Here is a 24,650-nt window from a genome sequence, read left to right as displayed (position 1 = left end):
TCGAAGGATAAAACCACACCAATTTTCTTCCTCTTCCTAATTCAATTAAGAGAAATGAGTACTGCAATATCTGACTAATGGAATCTCCTGCTTGATAAACACATTTAACGTTCTTCTGCTGGGTAGCACCTTACATATTGCATATAGTTAACACAGACACACGAGTGTATTAATTCAGATAAAAAAGTATCTGACAGTAATTGATTTATAGGGGAAATGATCTATCTGCCTTTCTTCAGAAAAACTAAGGTTGTGGATACTTTATACAGCCTAATGATTTGCTCAGTAGATAAGTCAGGAAGGCTTGTATCAGCTTGTTCCATTATGTTCACTGATTCTGAAGGCGTGAGAAACTCTCAGAGTCAAGTTCTCATGATTTTATAGGATGTGTTATGGCAGAGATCTAAAAACTGATGATTTCATCATGAACTATAAGCATCATTATCAAAATGATGACTGTTGCAAAACCACGTACTGTATCTATTGTGTTACCCGAAACTACAGGAATACTAATTGTAAGAGTGACTAGATAGCTTTATTTTTAAAAAAAAATCTTTTTACATAGAAGTTTGAATTAGTAGTATTAAAATACTAAGTTTATGAAGGAATTGCTGCTAATTACATGCTGTGAGATTTTTAGTTAAAGTAGAGATGTTTTGCATTTCTTGAATCAGGGATTATTTAATAGAAAATGACAGGCAACACGTTATGAAAACTGAAGGCAAAGCTACAGAACTGCTGCTTGTTTCGTCAGGTATAGTAATTCTAGCAAATTGTATTGAATGTTGTTTCTGATGTCATGGAAATATTAGTTTTGTTAAAATAGTAATTGTGAAGGCACCCTGAAAAATACAAAGCTGCTCTGTAAGTAGAAAAAACAATCAAGCCTTTTCTTAATATTAATAAATGATTAAATGTCTGATAACCTAAAGAAAAAGGAATGTGTAGAGAAGTAGCTTTTTATTTTTCAGATTTTAGCAATGTTTTTTTTTGGTTGTTTGAGTTGGATATGATACTGTAACAATGAAAAAAAATGAATTATACAGCAGCCTGTTAAAGTCTTGTCATTGGAGTCTGATTAAAATGGATGTTCAATAAGTTAAAAAAAATCATAGTGTTAAAAAAATATTTTAAACAATGATAGCCAGAATTCCCTTGAAAGATTAAGAATAATAATTTTACATTATTAAAAAAAAAAAAAAAAAAGCATAGAAGTGGAGATCCAGGTAGGGAACTGGTCTCTTTTTTGCTGCCTTAGATGAGCTTGTTGCACTTATTTTTGACTAATCATGTATAACTAATGTGAACAGTTTGTAGTGGACTCGGTCAAGTCAGTTTGTACCTGTTGTTCTTGATATCTTCTTGGAAGTGCCTGTACTAACTATTCTTGAAAAAAAGATATTGTTGTCAAAACTCCATTGCATTCTTAGTTGAACCATTTACGATAACAGTCCGAATTTGCATTCAGGTGCAGCATTTAAAATAAAGAGATGTTAATTAGATTTTCTTGTTCTGCTAGCTTTCCTTTGCTTAATAACGAGAATTCCTGTGCGTCCTGTTCCCCCCCACCCTGACTTTGTACTTGGTATTTAACTTTGATTCAAGTTATTCCTGTTCAACAGAGTATTAACTATCATTTCTTAATAAGATAAAATGCATTGTTCTAGTTTTAATGTCAGAAATTTAGAGCATTGGAGCTTCTTTGCCTTGTGTATAGTGGGAGAGAATTGCAACAGCTTTTTTTTTTTTATAATTTATTTTGATGGCATGCTCAGCCTGCAGACAGTAGTGCTCCCAGAACCTGCTGCTCTGACCTGGGAGGTGTAGAACAAGTAGCCTATTTTAAAGGGTGCTTACCCTTTTGTAAACTTCGGCTAGTGTCAGCCAGATGAATGTTCTGTTTCTCTCTTACTATTTAATCCCTTTTTTTTCTCATGGTTTAAAAATGCCAGTAATAAAGTATTTCTAAACCCAGACAAGAAGGGTAATTTCTCTTCCAATCTCTAAGTAAAACACAGGACTATCTGGCAGAGGTGCAGATTTCATAATTAAAAAAATTAAAACCGACACATACAGCTGGAAAAGACATTAATGGTTTAAAATAGGTTTATCTGACTAAAACTGTGTACAATGTATGTTTTGTGCTACCAAAATTAAAATCTAGTATTAGAAAGAAAAATAAAAATAAGCGGTTACTTTTTCTTTAAACTTAAATGCCATAATGTGTGATATCCTTTAAAAGTGGGAAAACATTCTTCAGTAGCAAGATGATAATTTTCATGTAACTTTTTTTAGAATTTTAATTTTTCTTGTATATCTGATTTTAGAAATACAGATAGTTACATAGTATTATAATTTTCTCTTCCTAGATTTGAAATGCAGTAGTATTATTTATTTATATTTTTATTGAAAATAGGTTATTCAGATCATATTCGTTAAACTTGAGGTTGTCTTAGTTGTTTCTTGTCAATAGTATACCTCCACACGGCTTTCTATCCGTAGCCTTTTCCAGCCTGAGACTGAGAGCTGCAAGTTTCCTTCCTTCTGTTTTTAGAAGTATGTTGTTGCTACCTCCTTGCCTTTAACATATTAGCAAGTTCAGAAAACAAGAATATCATTTAACATTGTGTGCGTGTGTGTGTGTATAAATATATAAACAAAAATGTATGTGGCTGTAAGTATATACACACATATATGCACATATGTATTCATACACAAACATATATATGAACATACACATATATATATGTGCAAGTTGTTTTTTAGGTTTTTAAGTAGTCTAAATTGTTTAAGATGCCCAGTTGATCAAAGAGGAAATTTCAAAATGTCTTTTATTACAAGCAGGGTTGGTAATTATATTTCTTTTTAGGACACTGCTTTAGCAAACTACGTAACAGTTTGTCATGCACACTCCATTATTATTGCAGAATCCTTTTGGTGATGTTGATCTCTCTGACCAGGAGTACTCACTGGGGTGGAACATTTTGAAGGACATGCTATAATTAAAATATTGTGATGTGGCATTATTGCATAACTCAAGGACATGCCATTGTCACCTACCTAGAGTGTTGCAAGAACAAGATTTGTGAGTTTTCTTCTAGCTGAGATTTTCCAGTGATTAACTACCACTCCTTTCTAAACTTCCAGTTCCTTTAAACTGAAAGATAAATTTTAACGCAACTGTTTGTTAATTAGGAGGAAACATGGGTGAGAGGAGTGGGTTGGCGAGGACTGGAAGGGAAGCCTGAGTTGAAGGTACAGACCGAAGAGGGGTGCGTGCGGGTGTGTGAGTGTGCGCGTGTGTCTGCATGCGTGCGAGGAAGTACAGAAACAGAGATTAAATAGGTTGGTTAGGCAGTGGGGTTAAGAAATAAAAATATTTGTAAATCTTAAGTTAATAATTCAATGTCTTAGTACGCTTTAATTGACTACAGATAGGATCACGCAAAACAATCCCATTTTCTGTGCTAAATTCCCAGAAGCTGGAAAAAATAATAAAACTAGAGTACCTTATTTTCATACAAGCTTTTCAGATTGCCCCGACACTACTGTGTGAAGAATAGTTGGCAGACTAAACATAGCTATTTTAAGCAATACAGCTTTTTGTCATACTTCAATATAATACGTGAACTTTCTGTATGAAAAAAGGTGCTTAAAACACTTTTCACCAACAGGAGTTAATTATTGTAAAAACTTGCAAGAGTTAGTTTTTCTCACAAACTAAAGTATTTCCCTCTCCTATCGAACTTTCTGCTGAAAGCTTAAACTGGTGCAGTAAATGCACCTGCTAGCAGTAACCTAGGCTTTTGAGACAGCTGAGAAATGAACAGCTCTGATTTACTTTTTACATGTTAATATGAACACACTTTATTTGAAAAAAAAAAATACTCTAAAGAAATGTACTTACCAGATACATAGATGTCTGAAACCGTCAAGGTGATCCCTGTTGGGAAGCTGTAGCTGTCACTGCTGAGGGAGAAGTACCTGTTCTCTGCTTGATCTCTAAGTGAAACTGCAGGAGGTTGTTTCAGGGGGAGGGACTTAAGAAGTGTAGGAGTTGAGCCCTCGGGGTGTAGAGATGCACCTGATATTACTCCAGCCTGAAGCTACGATTCATTTGTTTGTGTCCACTGCTTTCATTCAGCATTACCTCGGCATCTAAGCTATCGAAGAGAGCTCCTGTTGCTTTTGTGCCCTCCAACAACCAAGTTTCACTCCAGATTGTACTGTCTGTTCCTCTGAGTATCAGTCTGCAATGTGGGGTCAAAAGTGGCTATGGTAATATCCTGAGTTCTTAATGTAGGTGACTTTCGTAGAAGTGACTCGTGAGCAGCAGAATTGACTGTACACAGTGGGCAGCAAAGCTTAAAATTAATAATTTTACTTGTTTATTAGAGACTGCCATTTTTTTAAACACCTTTATAGCTTTAATATTCTTGCTCTTTTTTCCTCCCCCTCTCCATTTTTATTTAAATCTTTGTCCTTCATGAGTCTCCTTTCTGAAGGCGGGACTGAACTAACTCCAAGCTTGCTTGCCACAGGAACCTGCCAAAGCTTGTCTATAATCAACAGTCAAATGTTCAGATCCTGTGAATGGAAAGGAGTCACCTCTGTAAGAAATCGATTAGCACATCTGTACATTTGCTTAGGAGCTGTGAAACTGAATGGTGAAAGGAGAAATTAAACTGACCATCCACTGATTAGTACTAGTACTTGCTTTTAGTTGCATTTTAGTTAGAGTTTATATATGACAAATTTGTTAGTGTATTTGCCAGTCGTCTAGTGACATTGCTGAATTGTTTAGTGAAATAAGCTCTTGCATACTGGTTGTTTAAAGGAGAACTTTTTGATAGTTCTAGCTCTCTAAAAAACATTCCTGTTACTGAATGTAAAAACAAAGGGGTTTTGGGCTACTAATTCTAATATTAATTAAGACATTGACATTTCTGTTTGAAACTGTTAAATTCAGATGGATGAACGTGATAACCCTCGTGTTTCTCGCACCGCTCTATAGATAAGACAGTTGCAGATTATTGAAACTTAAATATAGAAGTATGATGAATTTTATACTTGGCAAAGTATGGTCTTTTGAATGAAAATTATTAAGGAAATCATACTGACTTTTGTCACTACAAAACCTGTTTAGGCAGTGGGTAAAAGTTGTTTCAAAAGTCTCTAAAGCAATGTCTTAAAACTAATTTTAAAGGTGTGGCTTTTGTCTTGTTGGAATGACTTACGGACATCTGCTTTTTCCTATGTAGGTATGCAGAGCACCATCCTTCCCCTTGCTATGCCAATGTAGTTTTCTGGAAAGTTATTCTGAGTATGAACAATCACTAATTTTAAGGTAGAAAGGTGGCTCTTGAGTTTTTTTTAATTTTTTATTATAATGTTCCTTGCAGCTTAGCGGTGTAAAAAGATATATTATTGTGTGGTTGTGGGTAAATCCTTTTGCTTTAGGTGGAATAACAAGTATTTGTAGTCCGTCATTGTTCCATTTAGTTGTAAAATGTTTTGAAGAAACATAGTATATTAGAAAATTTTACCTGCAGAGAAAGATCTTGTAATGTGTCCATTCAGAAACATCTCTGAAAAGACCTAGGGAGAAAAGTCCTTTACTTTCTCAGCAGAAGATGTTACTCAGTTGTCCTCACTCAGCAGTGAGTAGCTTTTCTTTCATGTCAATACATTTGTGTGCCATATCAATCTACATAACTGTCCTCATTTTGCTTCTGCAAACATGGATCATTTTGTGTTGTCTGTAGCTGAAGGAAGGCACCATCAGGTTTCTTTTACTGCATGTGATGGGGTGGAGGTAGGTTTCCTTGAACAGAATCAGAGCAGGTCTTTTGTTTTGAAAGAAAATTGCAGTTTCTGGCACCTAGAGGAAGCTATTGAAGGACTCCTTTAATACAGGTGACTGACCTGGGTAAGAGGCAGTCAGTATTCCAACTTTGATTTTATTTCCACACACACACAGACCTCCCTTCTCCCTATCCCCTTTCCCTGATCTGGTGTGGGGACTGGAGATATGTTGTCCAGTTGCTGCCTTGACCCAAAGAAAAGAATGTTTCAAATCTAGCTGCCTCCTGGAAGTTGGTGATGTGAGTCAGGTCAGCTGAAATCAGCTGTGAACAAAGTAGAATCGAAAAAAAAAAAAAAAGAACAGCTAATGTGAATGGGTCTTTTCTTGGTGCTTGGATCGTATTAAAAATCCAAATCTGGGGGAGGAGATTCGTTGGTGGACCCCAGAAAAGGAATGTGAGAGCTCCTGTTTGTGTATACTTCTAGAAGTGAATCACTGATTGCAGTGATGTTGTTTCATCATTTATTTTTATTAACTGATTATATTTGCATTCTGAGCATTAGAAAAACTGAACCCAGTCACCTATTGGTAGCACCCTCTTCGGTTTACCTGAGCAAAAGTCAGATTAATTAAGAGCACCAGGATTGACATAGTAAAATTTGAATTCATTGATATTTTTCTTCCAAGTTGCTTTTTTAAAAAATTGATTGATCTTCTATCTCTGGAGGGGTGAAGCTTCAGTTTTCTATCTTCTTTGGTGTAGAATATACTTCCTTGTTCTGTTTAAAATTTAGTATCAAGTAAGTGTTGCTAGCTGTAGTTGAATTTCATAGGTTTAACTACTGTACCATAGAACTGCCATATGTAAATGTTACAAACTTCATGTTTTTAGATGAATTTTTTTGGCTCAGCTTTAGCACTAAACAGAGAACAAAATGTCACTAGCGGAAACCATACATACAAATGGGACAAACTTAACCTATTCTTGATAGGCTGCTTATCACCTAATTTTTATTTTCCTATTGCACTTCAAAATTCCATTCCCTAGATGTATGAAGGAGTGCCAAGTGTTGCTCCAGGCAGTTATCAATCCCTTCGCTGATCAGATAGTTCTTAACTTTCTGCTCGAACTCAAAGAATGGCCCTGGTGACAGTTGTTCCTCTCTTTTGACTTTACCTTTTATCAGTCAGAACTTTGATACTGGCTTTCAGAGGATGTCCACTGGTGGTCAGTCATCAACGATGTTTCCCTGTCTTTCTAGAGATGCCTTACAAATTCATGAACTAATTAGCTCTTCCAAGAAAGAAGAACAATCATAGGTAAATGTGAATAATCTTACGTAGTTGAACACTGATAGGCATGGAGCTAGTGAAGATTAGCTTGCCATGTAAAGGAAACATCATAGAATTGTGTGACTGGCAATATTCCCTTCTATCTTTGTCATCTTAGTTATGTATCTAGATGTGTGGCTTTAAGCTAAATGTTCAAGAAGGTTCTTTTTTTCTTTTGTTGATCACTTGAACTGAAGCTATCGACAGGTTTTGCTATCTGTATTAGCATGTTTGGACTAGGTTATTCCATACCATTCCCAGAAGGGGGCAAATGTATTCGAATCTAATTGCTGTAACTCATGCTGTGCCCCAAAACATTACATGATTCTTATACAATATTCTTATAATTATTTGCTTCTATCCCATATGAATAGTTATTAGTCTTAATGCTTTTTGAATAACACCTTTGAAATATGCGTTTGTTTTCATAACGATTCCAGTCCCTGACTTTGGAGATATGTCTGGGCAGATTACCTCGCTGATGTTTGTGAGCCGCTTGTTCATGATTACTAGAGCTAATTATTTGTATGGGAAAAGAATAAAAGCTCAGCTTTTAATAGCAACTGCAGATCATATTTTTAGATATTTATTGTGGCCTGTACAGTTAGTGTTTGGCCTGGAACTAGGATGATCTTCCTTCTGGTTCCCATCCTCACCCTTGGGCAGTAAAACATCTTGGGGGACATAGGTAACATCAGAAATTGAGACTGTAGGCAAAGCTCTGAACTTTTTGTAAGATGAGGTTTTTATTAATAATTCTTTTTATTGCCAGTCATTCTAACAGATGTAAAACGAACCTTTCTTCAGTTTCTACTAGATGCTGTGGTTATAATTCCCTTTTAAATTTTATTATATTTAAAATGTTTTTAATGCAGAATGTTTTTGCCTTTTCTGCTTTGATTTCAAGACTTAGACCAGAGATTCTGAGGCAGCTCTCTCAGTGAGGTGAAGACTTTCATGTCGAGTAGGACCTGAATTGTGCCATGTGCAGTTCTAGTATGTATGAAGTCAGTCCCGCACATTTTTCTTTGAGGCATAATTGGCGTTGTGCTGCTGTGATGCCGCTCTCAGAAAGAGAGCAGTGAGGCATATAATGAGTACTCCTAGACTCAGAAGTATTTTTCACTTTCAGTTATTTTTTGAAGCTTGTCAAATATTATAAAGATTTAGATTATTACTGTATGTTGCCTACTATTTAAATAAATTTTAAAAGTGGAGAATATAAACCAGCAAGTGAAATCTGATGTTTTATTTTATTCCATTAATAAAATACTAACGCTCAGTTTTCTGTGATGTTTTTGAATTCGAAGTTACCTGTTACCATTTAGCTATAAAATTTCAGTTGTTTTTGGAATGGATCATGCAGCTGAATTTGTAAGTAGGAAATTTATTTTTTTTTTTAGTAAAATGGCCAGCAAAATCTTATGATTTGATGATATATTTGTGTGATTTCTATGACTTGTAGTGCTCCTAAATTAAACATTTCTTACTGTACAGCATATGTTAGGGCCAAAAACTTATATTTCAGTGTGGTTTCAGTATGATTTCACATCTTTTGTTTTGTGCTGTATTTGTGGTTTTGTAGGCTTCAGACTATTATTTATAGGGTTTTTTTTATTTAATTGGGTGGGGAAAAATACTAAACAAACAAGAGAATCCTAGTTTACTTGAATTTCTGGTTTGCTTGTGAAAGGACGTTATTAAAATTTCTCTTGATGACAGCATAGTGTAAACTTTCTAGCTAAGAAGGTGTGTCATATATAGGAACATGAAACTTCCTAGGCGTTCTTAATATGTCAGTGGTGAGATTAAAAGTGTTCTGGTGTTACACTCTCAAGGGCTTGCTGACCACTGAATAGTCACAGCTGTATCTCCTAAATGGCCAGGGGCCTCAACTTTCTCTACTTAAAGCCAGAGAAAGTCTCTTAAATTAAATCAATGGTAGAGCTGTTAGTGTTTCACAGTCACAGGGAACCTTTGTTTGTTTGTTGTGCCTTATGTGATCCTATTTTTGCTATAAAACCAGGTATGTTTAAAGTGAGGTTGGAACATTTGCATCTCTGAAGAGTAAGGAAAGGAAGCCAGGGAAAGAAAGTTGGAAGAACTGTGTGGTTGCACTTGCAATGAATTGCTGCTTATTTTGGGAGGATTCCAGCCAGAAGGACGTTATTTTTGATCTGCTTGACTTCTATATATGCTTACCCATTCACAGTGAATAGACTGAAACAATCCAACAATCCCTCTCTCCTTTTTTAACTGTGGCAACAATGGAAGCAACATTTAAACAGAAGGCGATAATGCTGATGAGATACACAGATAATTGCTAATTCAGAAGTCTGATACTAGTGGGTTAACTAGTGATCCAAATCTTGAATTTGAATTTTAATCTCAGAATAAATGGAAAGAGTAGAAGTAGAGAGAGTGGAAAAAACCAACTCGTGAAGAGCCAGGCTTTATTTCTTCTGTGTATAAATTACCCTCAGAATAAAAGGAGAAACAAAAAAGTGTAAGAAGAAAGTAGGGAGCATTGAAGTCTGCAGTTAAGTACTGTTAGTAAGGGAGCTGAGACAGATTTGAGAGGGGACTTGGCAGATTATGATGTCTTGGGATCCAGTGACAAAATCAGTATGCTTTTTACCTTTCCAGAGAGGTCAGACACAATGCTACCAGTATCCAAAAAATTAGGGAAATGTTTTGTGTGTTACTTCTGATGAATGGTAATTACATTGTTTAAATAGGAAACAGTGGTTATTTCAGTTGGCATTTTTTTTCCAGTTTCAAAAATGTCCCATTCTTAAGTATATTTTTGGTGAAAAGTGTGATGAAATGAAGTCTCTGTGCTGTCGGAAGATTTCAAATAGATGCAGCTAATCTCAATAGCAGATGCTACGGCTTTGAAGGAATATCTGTGTATGCATGACTTCTGTGTCTGCATTTTTAAAATTCCCTCAGCTTCTGTTGCAAATATCTTATTAATTTGGTTAGAGTGGATATGTGTTCTGTGGCAGTACTGGGTCATCTGTGTTCCTGGTACAGAGAATGCTTGCATATTTGCTAGTATTGTTAAGAGATTGGATTCCTGTGTATTTTATCTGAGAGTACAGAGAATGGTGCTTCCTACTGTTCATGTATAGCTTGATAGACTTAAAAAAAGTCTGAAAAACTCTACACACAATGTAAAAAGGAGCATTTTTGCTTGTCCAGTTTCACTGTGCCATTTATTAAAAAGAAAAAAAAAACCCTAACAGAAAGTAAAACCAATATTGCTTTCAAGGGTGTTCTAGAAAGAGGTTTAACTTTAGTCTAAGGTTTAAATAGTCTTCTAGAAATCTATTCTGTAACTTCTTAAACTTGTTTACATTATCTATTTTTAAGGAGTACCTTCTGTCTTTAAATATTCCAGACTAAGTTGTTTGATATTGATTTGGAGCTGCCAGGGTTTTTGGAAGAGGGCGCATCAGGAAGTCAGGCTTCTGAAGTGTGTTAGTCTGTTCTGTAGTGGTAGTTAATCGTGAGGCTTCTGGCAAGATTCCAGGTACTTTTCATCACAGATACAGGAAGAAACGAAAAAAAGATCTACCTCTCTCAGGTGGACTCTTAGAAAATAGAGAACACCGAAACCTGAAAGGCTGGTTACTGAAGAATTCCTTTTCTCTAACACCCAGGTGAACTTTAAAAATGATGCATGGTCTTGAAAATAGTATTTTAAAAAGTTATAATGTGTATGTCATCGTAATAGTTTTCAAATTAGCAAGGAAGCATTATAAATAGTGCAGGTTTTTTTTTTTTTCACTAGCCAGCAGGTATGAGCAAGAATAAATGCCATAGCTGAAGCTGTAGCAGGAAAGGTCCCTCCCCCAATGCAACTGGGAAATGGTATAAATACTGTGCAGGGAATAAATGACAATGAATCGCTTCCAGCTTTTTCACTGTAGGGTTTATCTCAGTTTTGCACAACCTTAGCCTAAAGGTTGGGGTTTCTTTGGTGATTTTTCTTTTCTGACATGCAGTGTTATAAGTTTACAAAATTTTTATACTCCTTCAGAGTAATTATTTCATTTGCTTAGCAGGATTCCTTCATAAGCTTGTTTCTTCATGTCCTTAAACTGCAGTTTGCGACCAGTTAAGTTAAAGGGAGAGCTCTGTTAGCTGTAAACCTGTGTGAAGGTCTCTAGTGTGGCCTTGGGTGTGAGTGCGCTGTTGTTTCAGAGAAGGTAGGTCAATACTGCCTTAGGTCGGCTGCAGGCCTTTCAACATAGCCAGGTGGGGGTGCTTAAAGATTTTGAGTTTTTACGGCTGCATTACATAATGATGTTGAGGTAGACTGGCCAAAATCCAGATCTGTCTGCTTCCTCATTGGCCCCTTGCCATACTCAGAAGCTCACACTAATTTCAATGTTGTAGCACCTCTGCAAACCTGCCATTAGTTTGTTGAAGCAGATACCTGGGAAATGAGAGCCAGCGTCCATTTCTTTTAAATACTGTGTGTAAGTAATGTGACTGGTATCAAACAGTAAGTCTTTGGCAGAAATGGAGTCAGAATGTAGTTCTTTAGGGCAACATCCGACTTAACCGACAATCTCTTCTCACTGCTTGAAAGCCAGTCTTTGCATTACATATTTTCTTCCCTCAGCAGCAAGGCAGACAACAATCTCCTTTGCTGCCCAGCTGTGATTCATCGCCAGAGCAGGTCTTTCCTGTGTGCTGACTGAGATAGGTCCATGGAAGAAAAATATCACGTGATCATATAATTAAAGACTCTCTTGATTCATTACGTAGTGAGAGACTGAACTGAGATTGCAAGCAGACAGACAGAGCCTTTCATAGTCACGGGTTAGAAAATGCTTATTTGGTTTGTGGATACGCATATATATAGCCTTATATACGTGGGTCAGCGTTAAGAATGGTGAGAAAGTAAGGGCAGCTTAAGAGACTTAAGCTGTTAAATTCTCGCCTATCTTCTGAGCATGCATGGACTGTGATACTCTTCCCTTCCTCTCTGGCAAACTCCTAACTAGGGCAAACTTGGGTGGAGGAACAGGAGAAGAGAGGTCACCCTCTTGGCAGTTTTTAGGCACTTGCCCTACACCAGATGCAATGTGGGAGCACAGAAACATTGAGAATTTTTTGACAGACAAAGCAGCGTATGTGCTTTCTGATCCTCATTGAAGCATTTGTTCTCTGGATGAAATCATCCTTTCAGAGTAAATTCTGAAGTAGACAGCTTGCATAGAAAATGAGAACAAATCATAAATGTTTGGCAGAACTTTAAACAAACGTTTATTTCTGATAATGGGCCTAACCTGAAATTATCTACGTTTGCATCTGTGTTGATGTATTAAATATTAGTATAACAGCCCTAATGAAGTTATGACTGGGACTTGCCTCTAGTTCTAAAAGAGGCTGGAGTGCCATGTAAGAGCATGGGGGCTCAAATCTGAAATTCTTTACACTGAAAAGCTGGAGTTCTTTTTTTAGCATATGAATGATAGTGATAGGTATGCTATTTAAAACACGAGAAGCTGACATACTGTAGATATGGCTGTTTACATGCTTTTTTATGCCTGAGGCTCACAAAGAGGATGAACCTACCAAAGGACACTTGTGCAATGAGTTAGTTTCATGAAGAAAAATTTGAAGAATAAAATTATTATTATTTCTGTTGATACGTATAACTGTGTATAAGCTTCATAATTCATTAATTGTAATGTTCTTAGCTGCTCTGCAGTGACATTGTATACAATACTTCCTTCAGTAATAGCAGACAGGTTTTGGTAGTATTTTTTTTTTCTTATACAAGGCTTTGCGATTTTTATATGCAATACTTATGAATTGAGAAGGCTTCTCAGCATAAACGGCCCATTTCAAAATTTAAGACTTATCTAAGAGTTGACATTAGCGTAATCTGTTTTAAGAGTGGCATGTTTTAGTTTTAAACTAAATTTAGACAATTCTTAATTAACTTGAGATCCAGTGAAAATCTGTTTTAAATGAAATGGAGTTGACATGAAATTTTGCAATTTTCTTGTGGAGACAAGACCTGAGGCTAAGGAACAGGTTTCTGTTGTTTGTTTGTTTGTTTAATTGCTGTATTTGTATGTTTTATATGGTAAACATTGCAATAAAGAAAAAAAAATTACAATCTGAAGTTAAAGTAACATGGGGCTTCTGATGGCATGTTTTTTACTCTAGGTTTGTTTTAAAGTATATTTTTAAAGGCACGTTTTTAAAGGACTAGTATGAGGCATTTTTCATTCACATACATGTGACCTTTCAGTATACAAAGTCTTCCATAATTTTTCTTAATTAGTTGTTTAGTGTCTATCTCCTGCACCTGAAAGGTGCGAAGCATCTGATTGTTTAAAATCTGTGTTTAAAAAGCAAAATATCTGTGCAACCTGTCTCCAGTATGAGAAAAAAAATAGTCTGTTGTTTGTAATGCTTTGAAGCTAGAAGTTGTTTCTTTTATTTTCACAAGGCTTGAGCAAAGAGCCGTGTTGCAACCTGCAGTTATGTTGTTAGGTAAGGCAGGGTGGAGCGTAGCAGGTGCTTATTAATACCTCTAGGCTACAGGTAAAGGTGACTGTATTTTCTTGAGCGTTCACAGACCTAAACAGGTGGATATTGTTTTAATAATTAGGTGGAGAGTGGACACTCTTTATCTTCTGTTTTTAATGTGGATCTATGAAAGAAATGGTGACTTTTAGAGTTAAGTAACAATTTAGGTCTCCTTGTTGTATCTCCCAGCCTCCTAATTTCAAATAAAAAAGGCACGTTCATAATTTCGAAAATAAAGAAATTTGTCTCTGCACTTCCAAACTAAACTAAGTTTCTTCTGGAAATTTTTTTCCCCCTAAAGCTGTTTTTATTTGTGGGGTTTTTTTTTGGATAAATGGATTTTAGGTATGAATTAGACATGATTTTAAATCTGAAAAACTGAAACAATACAGAGCAGCACAGTGCAGCACTGTGACTATACTGAATATTTGAGAGGTGATTAAAATGGTGAATTGAAATTGCGTAACAGATACAAAATGCAGAAGCTGCTGCTTTGTATATCAATCACCACTTTAGAAGAGTTTAAATTGGAGAAAAATGTTAAATCAAATTTGATGTAATATTTTGTATTCAGACTGAAGACGAAAAGTGTACATGAGATAATGCGAACACAGAGTCTGTCAAACTGTGGATTAGAAAGGTCTTTTCTAAGATATTTTAGTTACAGTGGACTAAATAATAGAGAACGTTTTGCCTGTACTGCTCCTTCATGACTTCCTTCAGCCAGGCTCTTCTGACACTGCAGGAAGCCATAGCAGAAAAAATCCTGCATTATGCTTGAAGAACTCTAGGGTAAAGAATGAAGTGAAACCTGGAAGTTTTGGTAGTGTTTCTTTTGGGGTTTTATGACTCTTAAATACCAACAGGAGATATAATGCTGGACCCACTTTTTCAAACACACAAACATTTGTCAGGAGCAATTTTTGTATAGTATTTCCCATAGTCTGCAGTTCACCAGTAAATATTCAACCAGGGATAGCATGAAAACCTTGGCAGATGACCTCTAGATTAGTATTTCCCTTTTTGTTGTTGTTGTATTTATATTTTCTTAGCCCTTACTGCTGCATACTTCACCTTGTTTTCCCTCTTTCTCCCACCACTTTTGTATCCTTCCTTTTCATTATCCCCCATTGCTCTCCAGACTGCAGTCATGTTGTTTCTCTTGCAGCAGCAATACTTTGAGTCCTAGACACAGGAGTAGGACATCAAAGAGGTGTGAGTCCGAAGGCTGGCTGCGAGATAATGGGGAAAGCTTGAGCTGCTGGGAGTAATAGTGCTGCTGTTGCTGGCATTTTCTTAGTATCTGCTGTTACAGACCCCTGGCAGCATCACCTCTGTCTTAGACTGACCCTAATAAGCCAGGTGCTGTCTAGTATTGTCCATGCCGTTTGGTATTGTCTCTGCCATTTGGGAAATCAGTGCCCTGAATTGAAAAAAACATGTATTTTTTTCTTTCATACAGACAATACAAATGTGAGGAGCTGCTTGTGGGTCCTTCTTCCGCATTTCTTTCAGTGCACAGAGAGATGAGAGTGCCCTCACAGCTGTCTAAAGTAGCTGGAGTAATTGCCCTGTGCTGAAGGAAATTTGCAGCAGCTTTGCAAAATTGCCTTTGGCATCTGTTTTACTGTTCCTGTAGAACCAGCAAATTCCGTTTTCTTCAGCAGTTGATGCAGCAGTTTTCAAAACAAGCTAGTCAACATTTTTAAAGATTTTTATTGTAGTTTCTTTTGGAACTGGGAAGTGCCCAAATATCCATCCATCTTTGCTATATCATTGTTCTTGTAGCACTTGTGCTCCTAATAGTCGTGTATTGTCCATCCCTCTAATTACTGCTTGATTTTCTTTAGTAGGTTAAAATGAATTTAAATGGTATTTTAACACTTCCCTTCTCCAGCTGTGGTGTGCATTTTTTTTGTTTGAAGCAGCAGACATACAGTGATGAACTGTACATTGAAGTTTAATTATTTTGTGATTATATCCACTCAAGTAAATCCAGGCACAGTTTGCTAATGAAATACAGTTCAGTGATCCCATTTCTTGTTCCTTGGGATCACCTTTTGACAAGTATTTTCTAAGGAAAAAAGATGCACTTGATAAATTCGATACAAGAAAGAAAATCAAGAGAGAAATTGGTTCTTTTTTTTTCTAGAGGCTGTTGTTTCTACAGACGTTATTCATTCATTAAAGACATGCCATCTAGAGAGCAATGTCTTCAAATTATATATCTGGATTTGCACATATGAAAAGGAAGGCCTCTGGGGAGCCCTGCGTACATATAATATGTCTTAAACTGTTGCAGTGTATTACTAGAACTTAAGAGAATTCTTAAGTTTTTGGAAACTCTCTTATCTGTAGAAAAACATTATTGACTTCTGCAGCTTTGCTGGGGGATATAAGCATGAAAGTGAAATTCTTAATCTACTTGTTTTCCCGAGCTTGTTTTTGACACCTCCTTATAATAACAGTACTTGTGTTGTAAGGCCTTTGTGATAAGATTCTGGGATCTTCATTTGCCTTTACTTCTGTTTTACTACTCTGCTTTCTCTGTTTTCCCCAGTATGATTTTAAAAAAACCCACAAACCAAACAAAGAGCTGTATTCCGCTGCTGTCTCACTGCAACGGTATCGTGTGGTTCCAGTGCTCAGCCTGGGCTTATGCTCTGTGCAACTGCATTCCCTCTGGAGCTCCCTCAATGAAGTGTGGCACAGAGACTTATGTTAGACTGAGGTCTGTGGCTTTTAGGCCTTTATTGCCTAAAACATACTCAGCTCAGAGTTCCTCAGGTTGTCCATTAAATTGGGAAGCAGTGCTTGATGCGTCCATTTCTAAGAGCTGCCTTGGATAAGATGCCTGTTGTATCAGTTGATTTTTTGAGTCATGATTTGTTTCATGAACACAGGTAATGCCACTCTTCTGTGTGTGTTCTGGAGTGTGTATGTCATTAAAGGGATCCTGGCACTGTCAGTCGAGGGTGATTTTCTGCATCAGTGAGGAGAAACAGAATATTCTCAAGAACACACAGTATATAATTTCTATTCAGAAACACAGTGTATCCCTGCTGATGTTTTTTTTCCGGTTCTTGTAACTAGTTGGATTCATCAAGTGTAACATTAATAAACAAAGTGTAAATAAATAAAATATAACATTAAATAACACTTTAAACACTCATCGGTGACACTGAGGTATAGTGATGCTGAGGTATAGTTTAATTTCTGTTAAGTGTTGCGCTGTGTTTTAGTGTCCCTGCCTGTCCACACCATCCCAAACTAGTGATGGAGAAACAAAAGGCACCTTCCCAGGATGGTTGTCAGCTGCTTTTGTCTTGAGTCTCTGTACTGGGCCTCGTGAGACAGCGTTTTCAAATTTGGGCATTAGAATCAAATTATGTGCATTTTGAGTACATTTGGAAGTGCAGTGCATGATTCTGTGTTGCTGTTTAGGATGCAAATATCTTCATCTTATTTCCTCAGTGTCTAAGAAAAACTGATAATGTTGGTGAAATCAATATAATTAACAGGACTGATAGGACAGAAAAAAAAAAAAAGACACTGGCTTTTGTTATTTTGGTGTACTGTTTTCCTTCATCAAAGGCCTCTGGTCTTGCATTAAATCATCCTGTGCTGGTGAAGAGGCATGTAGTCGCCACTTGTTTTGGATGTCTAAGCAGAAATGAGAGTAAAGGCCACCTGTTTGCATTTCTAGGTTACATTGCAGTTTTATGCGTATTCTGTCTTTATAATCTGTGCAGTTTGGCAGTGCTGATAGGTTCAAGCTTAAAATACTGCTTTGAAGTCACTCAAAGTAACAGCTTTATGGGGAATAAAGTATCACAGCGTGCTTGCTTAATGCAAGAGTGATGTTGAACATGTCACTTTGCTCCAAGATTAGCAAAAACTGTGCTTAAGTCCCTTTCAAGATTGGTGTATTGATGAGTCTCAAGCTTTGTTAATTAAGAAGAACTTGTCATATTAGGACTTTTACTGTGATAAATGTTGCCTGCTAATAGGTGGGTACTGATTCTTTTATTTTATTGTAGTTACAATACTGTATTTCTTAAGAAATATTTTTTCTAGTGATAGATGCTGTTGTAATATTTGAAGTCCAGTACTTTAAAAAGTGGACACTTAAAAAATTTTGCATTTTAAAATTACTTTGACTTCTGAACATGTATGACTGAGTAATAAATTATATCAGTGTTACATCTTACATAACCTGCTTGCTTTAATCCTCATTGAATTATATGTGAGGGAAAGAAAAAAAATAAACTGCTACTGACGAAGAAACAAAATGGTGTGTTAAAACCCCACAACTCTTATTTCTAATCAACTTCAGAATTAGCATGTATTAAGAGCCATGCTTGCTTTTCTTTCCACCCTGTATCTTTTCTCTGAATGATCACTGAATGCTCTTATAGCTTTTTTGTTTGGTTCACTGTATGGTCCTAATCATTGCTTTTGTATGTTTTTTTAATTTAACAGTTGTTCCTGTAATTTTGAAAGCGCTGACATACGATGAGAAGAGGGGGGCATGCAGTGTGGGTTCCAACGTCAGAGATGCAGCGTGCTATGTGTGCTGGGCCTTTGCTCGTGCTTACGACCCTGCAGAACTGATACCATTTATTAATCAGATTTCAAGGTAAGTTGTGGCAATAAGAAGCTGAGCTATTTACAGCTAATTTTTAAAATCTACTCAAAATTAGGAATGAGATAGAAGTTAATCTGATAGTCTAATTCTGCATCTTCTAGAAGTTAATAATCTATGAGTCTAATACCCTTACGACATTTAGAATTCAATATTGACTAAAAGTAACACATTCATTTAGGTGAAATACCTTCATGCTTAAAAAGTAGCTGGTGTGTCCCATATAACATGAATGAAATTCGTTGATCTCTGGATATTGTTCACCAAGGAATGGATATTTTTGTTTCTCTGTGATAATTTTTAATAAAGTTCATTGAGTTATGCTAGCAGATATGCTGAATATCTCAAAGAATTGAATATGGGATGATGATGGCATAAACAATACTATCGCCTTTCCATGTAATTGTTGAAGTCTAAAATTTCTTCCTGTTGTGGTATGTTGCAATTTAAAATTTTGGACTGAAATGCATCTAAATATTTCCTTGTCAAGTGTGATGACTTAATTTCCTTCTGTTTATCTGTCATAAGGAAACCAAAGTAAAAAACCAAAGAAATTCACTGTAAGAAGATGCAGAGAAATTAGTGGATGTTTTGGTTGGAGGGGTGTCATCTGTTGCCTCCTTGATCACCTGCTTTATCATTAGCTCAGTGAAACAGATTCAGGAAGTTTAAGAAGATTTGGAAACTTAGTGCAATAGAGGTAAAAATAACAAACCACTCTAAAGTTGGGAAGTTGCTCTATGGAGTCATAAAGAGCTGGAAATATTAGAAGAAGAGAAAACTTATGGAAGAAGTTACTTCTTACCTTTTCAAGTGAATACTTGTTTATAATGATCTAGGACTTTTGGTACTTTGTCAGATGGATATTGCGCAAAGAATGTCTTTATTGACCAGTTTACAACTTCCAAGTTGAGCAGGTTAGGTCTAAAAGAATAAACTACAGTTCAGCTCTTCTCTGAATAACCAGTTTGGAGCCTCCTGGTTCTTCTATATGATCTATAATTTTCTTTTTGAAGTGTTCCAATTCAAAGATTGTTTTGAGTAAATAATAAAATCACTTCTGGTTTCTGAAAGTGGTAAGAACTTGAGCTCTCTACACAGTGATTCTGAATTCTTAGTAACATATCACTTTTGAATAATTTGTAAGAAGTTTTAGTTAAAGTTAACAAATACATGAGAAATTTTTTTTCTCTTTTGATACCTTCTTACAGAGTACCGCAGTCCAGAATGACCACGGTACTAAACTCTACTTACAGCTCAGTGGAAACACATACATATACTTCTTTTTCAATCTGTGATTTCTGTTTCAAAAGACTTTCAAAAGTAAAATTTTCAAAACATTTCCAAATCAAAATCTGTGATACTGCAGTGGGGGACTAGAGCGTGGTGCAGCTTTTCACTTAACACTGATGATATTTTTGCAGATACGAATACTTTTTACTTTTGTCTTGTGCTTTTCCTCCTGTTTGCTTGTGGGATTCTCTCTTTAGCGTTTAGTCTTATTGTTGGCAGCGCACTGGCTAACATTTCAAGGTGTCTTTAATGGGTGATTTGCACCGCAAAGACAAGGAGGTAGCTTCTAACAGTTTCTTGGCAGGCTTTTAGTACGACCATTGATGGCAGCAACTGGGACATCTTTGTCTCCAACAGAGGGGTTTTGATCAGTAGTCACTTAGTATTCTCTTTTTAAAAAGAAAAAAGAAAGTTTGGACTATACAGGAATTTGTGGACCTGGGTATCTGGTTCGGTTTCTGGGGGCTGCCTTCCTTCCAGATTGCTGACAGAGCTATTTCAGTCTCATCCAAAAAGCCTTGTTTGGAAACATAGGGTTACTTACTTAGCTCAGCAGGTTCCCAAAGAATATGTGACTTTTTCTTTCTTTAAAACCTGTTTTTAAAGTTCTTTGGCTCTAGAAGTTCTGTGTATCCATTTTTATTCCTTGATCCTGATGCCCTTGCTGGTCTCTGCTGTTCTTCATCCTTGTACCCTCACTTTCCAGTGTTGGTCCTTTACCACAGGGTCACACAACAGTGGTTATCATCTGTGTGGTACCTGCTCCTGGGTTTTTTTGAGACCTTGATAAAATCTTTCTGTCTAAGAACCTGCTGTCAAATTTCTAAAGGCCAAACGCTGTTTTTCTTCCTTTTTTAAGCTGTCTCATCTTTTCTCTGAAGTGAGTGGACAAAAAATTCTAAGACGTCTTAGCCCTGTGTCTCTGATAAAGCAGTTTCACATTGTTTTGATGATGTATCACCTACAATAGTGTGGATATTAAAGGAGAGGAGTCTTGTACTGCCAGGCTGTGCTAGAACGTGATGCCGTCCACTGTTTCTGGATGACTTTCAGAAGGAGAATGCGGTGCTCCAGAATAGACCTGCTTCTGTTAAGCGTGCTAGAAATAGTGATATTTGCCATAGAAAGTTATTAAAGAAGTATTTTACTTTGAAGTGTCATATTTAATTCCCTTCTAGCTGAGATCATACTAAATTATATTTAGTATGAAATTCTTAACATTAAGTTACATAAAGATGTATTTGCGCAGTGAAATAATCATGTGATTACATCTTGGGTTGTATTCCTATTTTTAATATAACCAACAGTAGTACCACTGAAGACACAGTGACACCGGTAACCAAAATATTAACAAATGTTTCTAGCAGGCTGTTATCAGCTGTGCAGTTATTCACTCTGCTACCTTTAAACTTGCAGGAATACATTTATATTCTGGCTGTGAGCATATCTTCAGGATAAGCGTTGCCATACCAGTACCAAAGTCTGGTTCAAAACTGGTGCTTTTTGTAGATTGGGTCAGCAGTCTTATGAAAATACATCCTCTGCTTCCATCCTCTGACTGACTTGAACAACTTTAAGGTTTCTTTAAAGGTCTGGCAAGCTTGTTCCTTGTGAAACTTAGAAAAGCCTAACTGTGAGCGTGTAAGCCTTCTATTTACCAGAATTCCGATCTGTTCTCTTTATCAGAATCTTTCCTCTGCTCATGATGCTTTAAGTGATGTATTTCGTTTCCTCCTTTCACCCTACCAAGGTGCAAAATAATGTTGTTCTTTGTATGTTAGATGCAAGCTCAGCGTTTTGATTTTTCACGGTTTGTGGTATTTCGTTTTGCTGTCACAGAGCTGGTAGTGGGAACTTGTGGACAGGTACGAAGGAGGTTGTTTCTGAAGAAGCTCCTGTCTTTTAGCTTTCAGACTGTACTGGAAACAAATTCTTGGTTTCTTTTTAGGAAAATATCAAATTAAAATAATCGGTATCTCCTACCTGTGGTAGTAATACCAATTAACAGTGTGGCTATGCCAGCTACGACAACTTCGGTTGTTCGGAATAACTTGCTGGAGTGGAGAGAAACACAGGGTGAGTGGCAAGGGGGAAGCTGAAAATTGCTTATGATCAGTTGTACTATGTTGTGGTTTGTATACGCTTAGTTTCCTGACAAAGCTGCACAGTATTTTAGCAAGTATTAACACTATATTAAGGCTTTATTTAAAAAATCTTTGTCCATACCTTTTCTAAATGTGATCAGCTCTTAAAGGTAGAATTGCTACTCCAAAGAGAAACGGTGAAAAAAATATTCAAATAAAGTATGACACACAGTTTCACCTATTGTGTCAGCAAGCCGATAATTACATACAGCTTTTTTTTAAATCTAGCCTTAGGTGTGTCACTGTTTTACTTAAAGAAGAGTCATACTTCTAGCCACAAGCAAATTGTTGCTACCCTTAAAAAATGCAGAACTCAGCATCTTGAAACAAAGTACATAATATGCTTTTGTGAGCTGAATTGCACAGAAAAAACATCTGCCTATATAAGAATACAAGCTGTTAGATTCTTATAGAAAAAAATAATAAATCATTTACCTGAAAGGAGAATACTACCTCCTTAAAAAACCTTAATAAACGATTGCGATCCTGAACTGTTTGCTTTGTCTTGGTGCTAGAAGTTGCAACGGGTTTATCCTTCATTCACAGTCTTTAGCACTGCTGTGTAACTGGCTGGAGGAACACAGATACTGCTGAACTTGGAGCATGAGTAGCTGATTGCCTCACTCAGACTTGAAAGGCGAGGCAGGCACCGTGGTGGAGTAAGTGTGCTGGTGGTAACTAGAAGTTGATGAGTTAAACAGAGAGCTGCTTCGTGTCTTCCCGCTTCACATGTTAGTGCACCTTGTCGGGAAACTCACTTGGGTACCAAAGTACAGAACTAGTACGCTGCTTAACCTGGGTCCTGCCCCACAACCCATTCAGACTGTGCTACAGTAGTCATAAATAAAAGCGGAGGGGTAATTTGGTGCTGTTTTTTTTTCCTTTTCTTGCCTACAAAGTTTTGTAATCATGTAATGGAAAGACATTGTTTTCTGTGTTTTTGGTAGTCAAGGGACATAAATTACCACTCTTCTTTTAAAAATAAAAAAAGTAAAAAGGTAGAGAACACTTATTAGAAACACTCGCCTGAGAGTATTTCTAATATTACTGGCTCGTGTTTTTACATGTCAGTATTTTTTCCCTATCCATATTTCAACAAGATACATGTACTCACATTTGCTTATTTATTTTTTAAAGTCTAGTTAAACTGGTTTCTAAAGCCTTGCCTGATCTATTCAAACTACTGGACCACAAAAAGAAAATTCTTGGCAAAGTGAAACTTCACTTTTACTGCAGGATAACCTTACTATGTTTTGAAGTGCATGTGCTGAAGTTGCTATTCAAGCATATCTTTATAAAAGCGCTACTTGAGTGAGATTTTTTCCTCTCCCAGTCTGTACATGCATGCTGTCTTTATAAGCTTACCTATGAGGAAAGTTAAACACAATTTAATAACTTGGAAATACAGGTAATTTGATTCCTGCCCCCTTGGGTGTGGAAGTTACTGTCTGTAAAGTGGCAGGTGCACACTAAGAAGCTAAGCTGTTTTGTTTAAAACCTAAACAAAAAATAAAAAGGAAAACACACTTCTGCGCTATTATACAATTATAATGATTAAATTGTTGCTGGCTATCTTAATTATTTGGAACCGTTGCATAGTGAGAATGTAGTTTCATGTATCTATCATCGATGGTGTAGGTAATCAATAAATGGATCGTTGTTTAGAAAGGTCTAATTGCTGTCTCCTGTTCAGCGGAGTATGAATACAAATAGTGCGTACAGTGTAGGAGTGCAGGCGGCTTTGTCTTCCCTGCGGTGCTGCGTTGTTTTTGAAGGGGTGGGGTGGGGGGAGCAAGGTGTGGCTGTGGATGAATGATGTAGCTTGCTCCAGGGCAAGATTGTCCTGCAGAATTGGGGAAATCTGAAGCATTGCTTTGAGCTACATCTTGTATCTTGATGAAATATTGAGAATAGCTTTCTTCTTTTATGTATTTGAGTGTTGCCTTCAGAAGAGAGTTGTGTGCCTACTGTGTCTTGCACTTGGGTAAAGTTATTTCCTGCAGGGGCATCATATGCCTTTTTCTTCTTTTTTCTTTCTTTTTTTTTTTTTTTAATAGCAGCATTTGTAACTCCTGTTCTAAGTAAGCATTTGTCTTATTGCTATTTTCTATGGGTGTATTTATTATACTTTTATCATTTTACCCAAGACTTTGGGAGCAGAGTAATGCATTGAACAGTGCAGGACATTGGGTGGCTAGAAGAAAGTGTAAGAGCTCGGTGTGAGCTGCCTTAGAGGGGCTGTGAAAGTATGTAGTGTAGAAGTGGAATGGTCACTGCATTCCTGCTTTTCCTCAGGCCTTCTCCTTGTCTAGATAAACAGGAGGAATTAAATCTGAGACAGTAGTCTGAAGGGCTTTTTCCCCCAGCAGTGCTGGCTGAAGCAGGCTCTTTTGCTTACTCCTTCACCTGCGTTGCTCCTGCAGTTGAGCGTGGCACAGCTGCATGTGGCAAAGTGGGTGAGGGAGCTTCTCTGGGTTTAAACAAAAAAAAGCTAGCAAAGAAAAATGAATTGAGCCTAGATCTGTCTCCGTCCTCCAGCTCACTGCGTAGCCATTCCAGTTGGGGTGCTGGCGTGATTGAAGAGGTGTGAAAAGGGCTGTTTGCAGCAGCAGCAGCTCTCAGCAGACTTGGGTTTGACTCAGGTCTCACCTCCTTGTTTTAACTTACTTGGATTGTTCAAGACCGTTTTGCTTGTGATGATTGTTATGCCTTCCCTCCCCTAATGTATGGTAGGGAGGAGAGTTTTCTGTCCTGGTACAAGGTAGACTTTTCCCTTTTTTGGGCTCAGGAAGGAAATTTTGGGTTTGTGCCAAATTGGCAAGATGTTTGAGTTTTTTATTTTTTTCTCTCCCCACAGCTTCAGGGTGGTATG

General features: G+C 36.8%; 1 protein-coding gene across 1 annotated transcript in view; it reads left to right on the top strand.

Moving 5' to 3' along the window:
- Positions 1 to 24,650, top strand: part of TBCD (tubulin folding cofactor D) — a 113,071-nt gene that overhangs the window by 34,084 nt on the left and 54,337 nt on the right. The window contains exon 13 of the mRNA XM_086473440.1: positions 18,179 to 18,335. Coding sequence (XP_086329566.1) covers positions 18,179 to 18,335 — 157 coding nt within the window. The remainder of the gene's footprint in view (positions 1 to 18,178; positions 18,336 to 24,650) is intronic.

The sequence above is a fragment of the Leptosomus discolor genome, chromosome 15 (genome assembly GCF_034619465.1).
Source record: "Leptosomus discolor isolate bLepDis1 chromosome 15, bLepDis1.hap2, whole genome shotgun sequence".
NCBI classification, from domain to species: Eukaryota; Metazoa; Chordata; class Aves; order Leptosomiformes; family Leptosomidae; genus Leptosomus; species Leptosomus discolor.
Note: the sequence above shows the minus strand (reverse complement) of the source record. Positions and strands in the feature narration are given on the sequence as shown.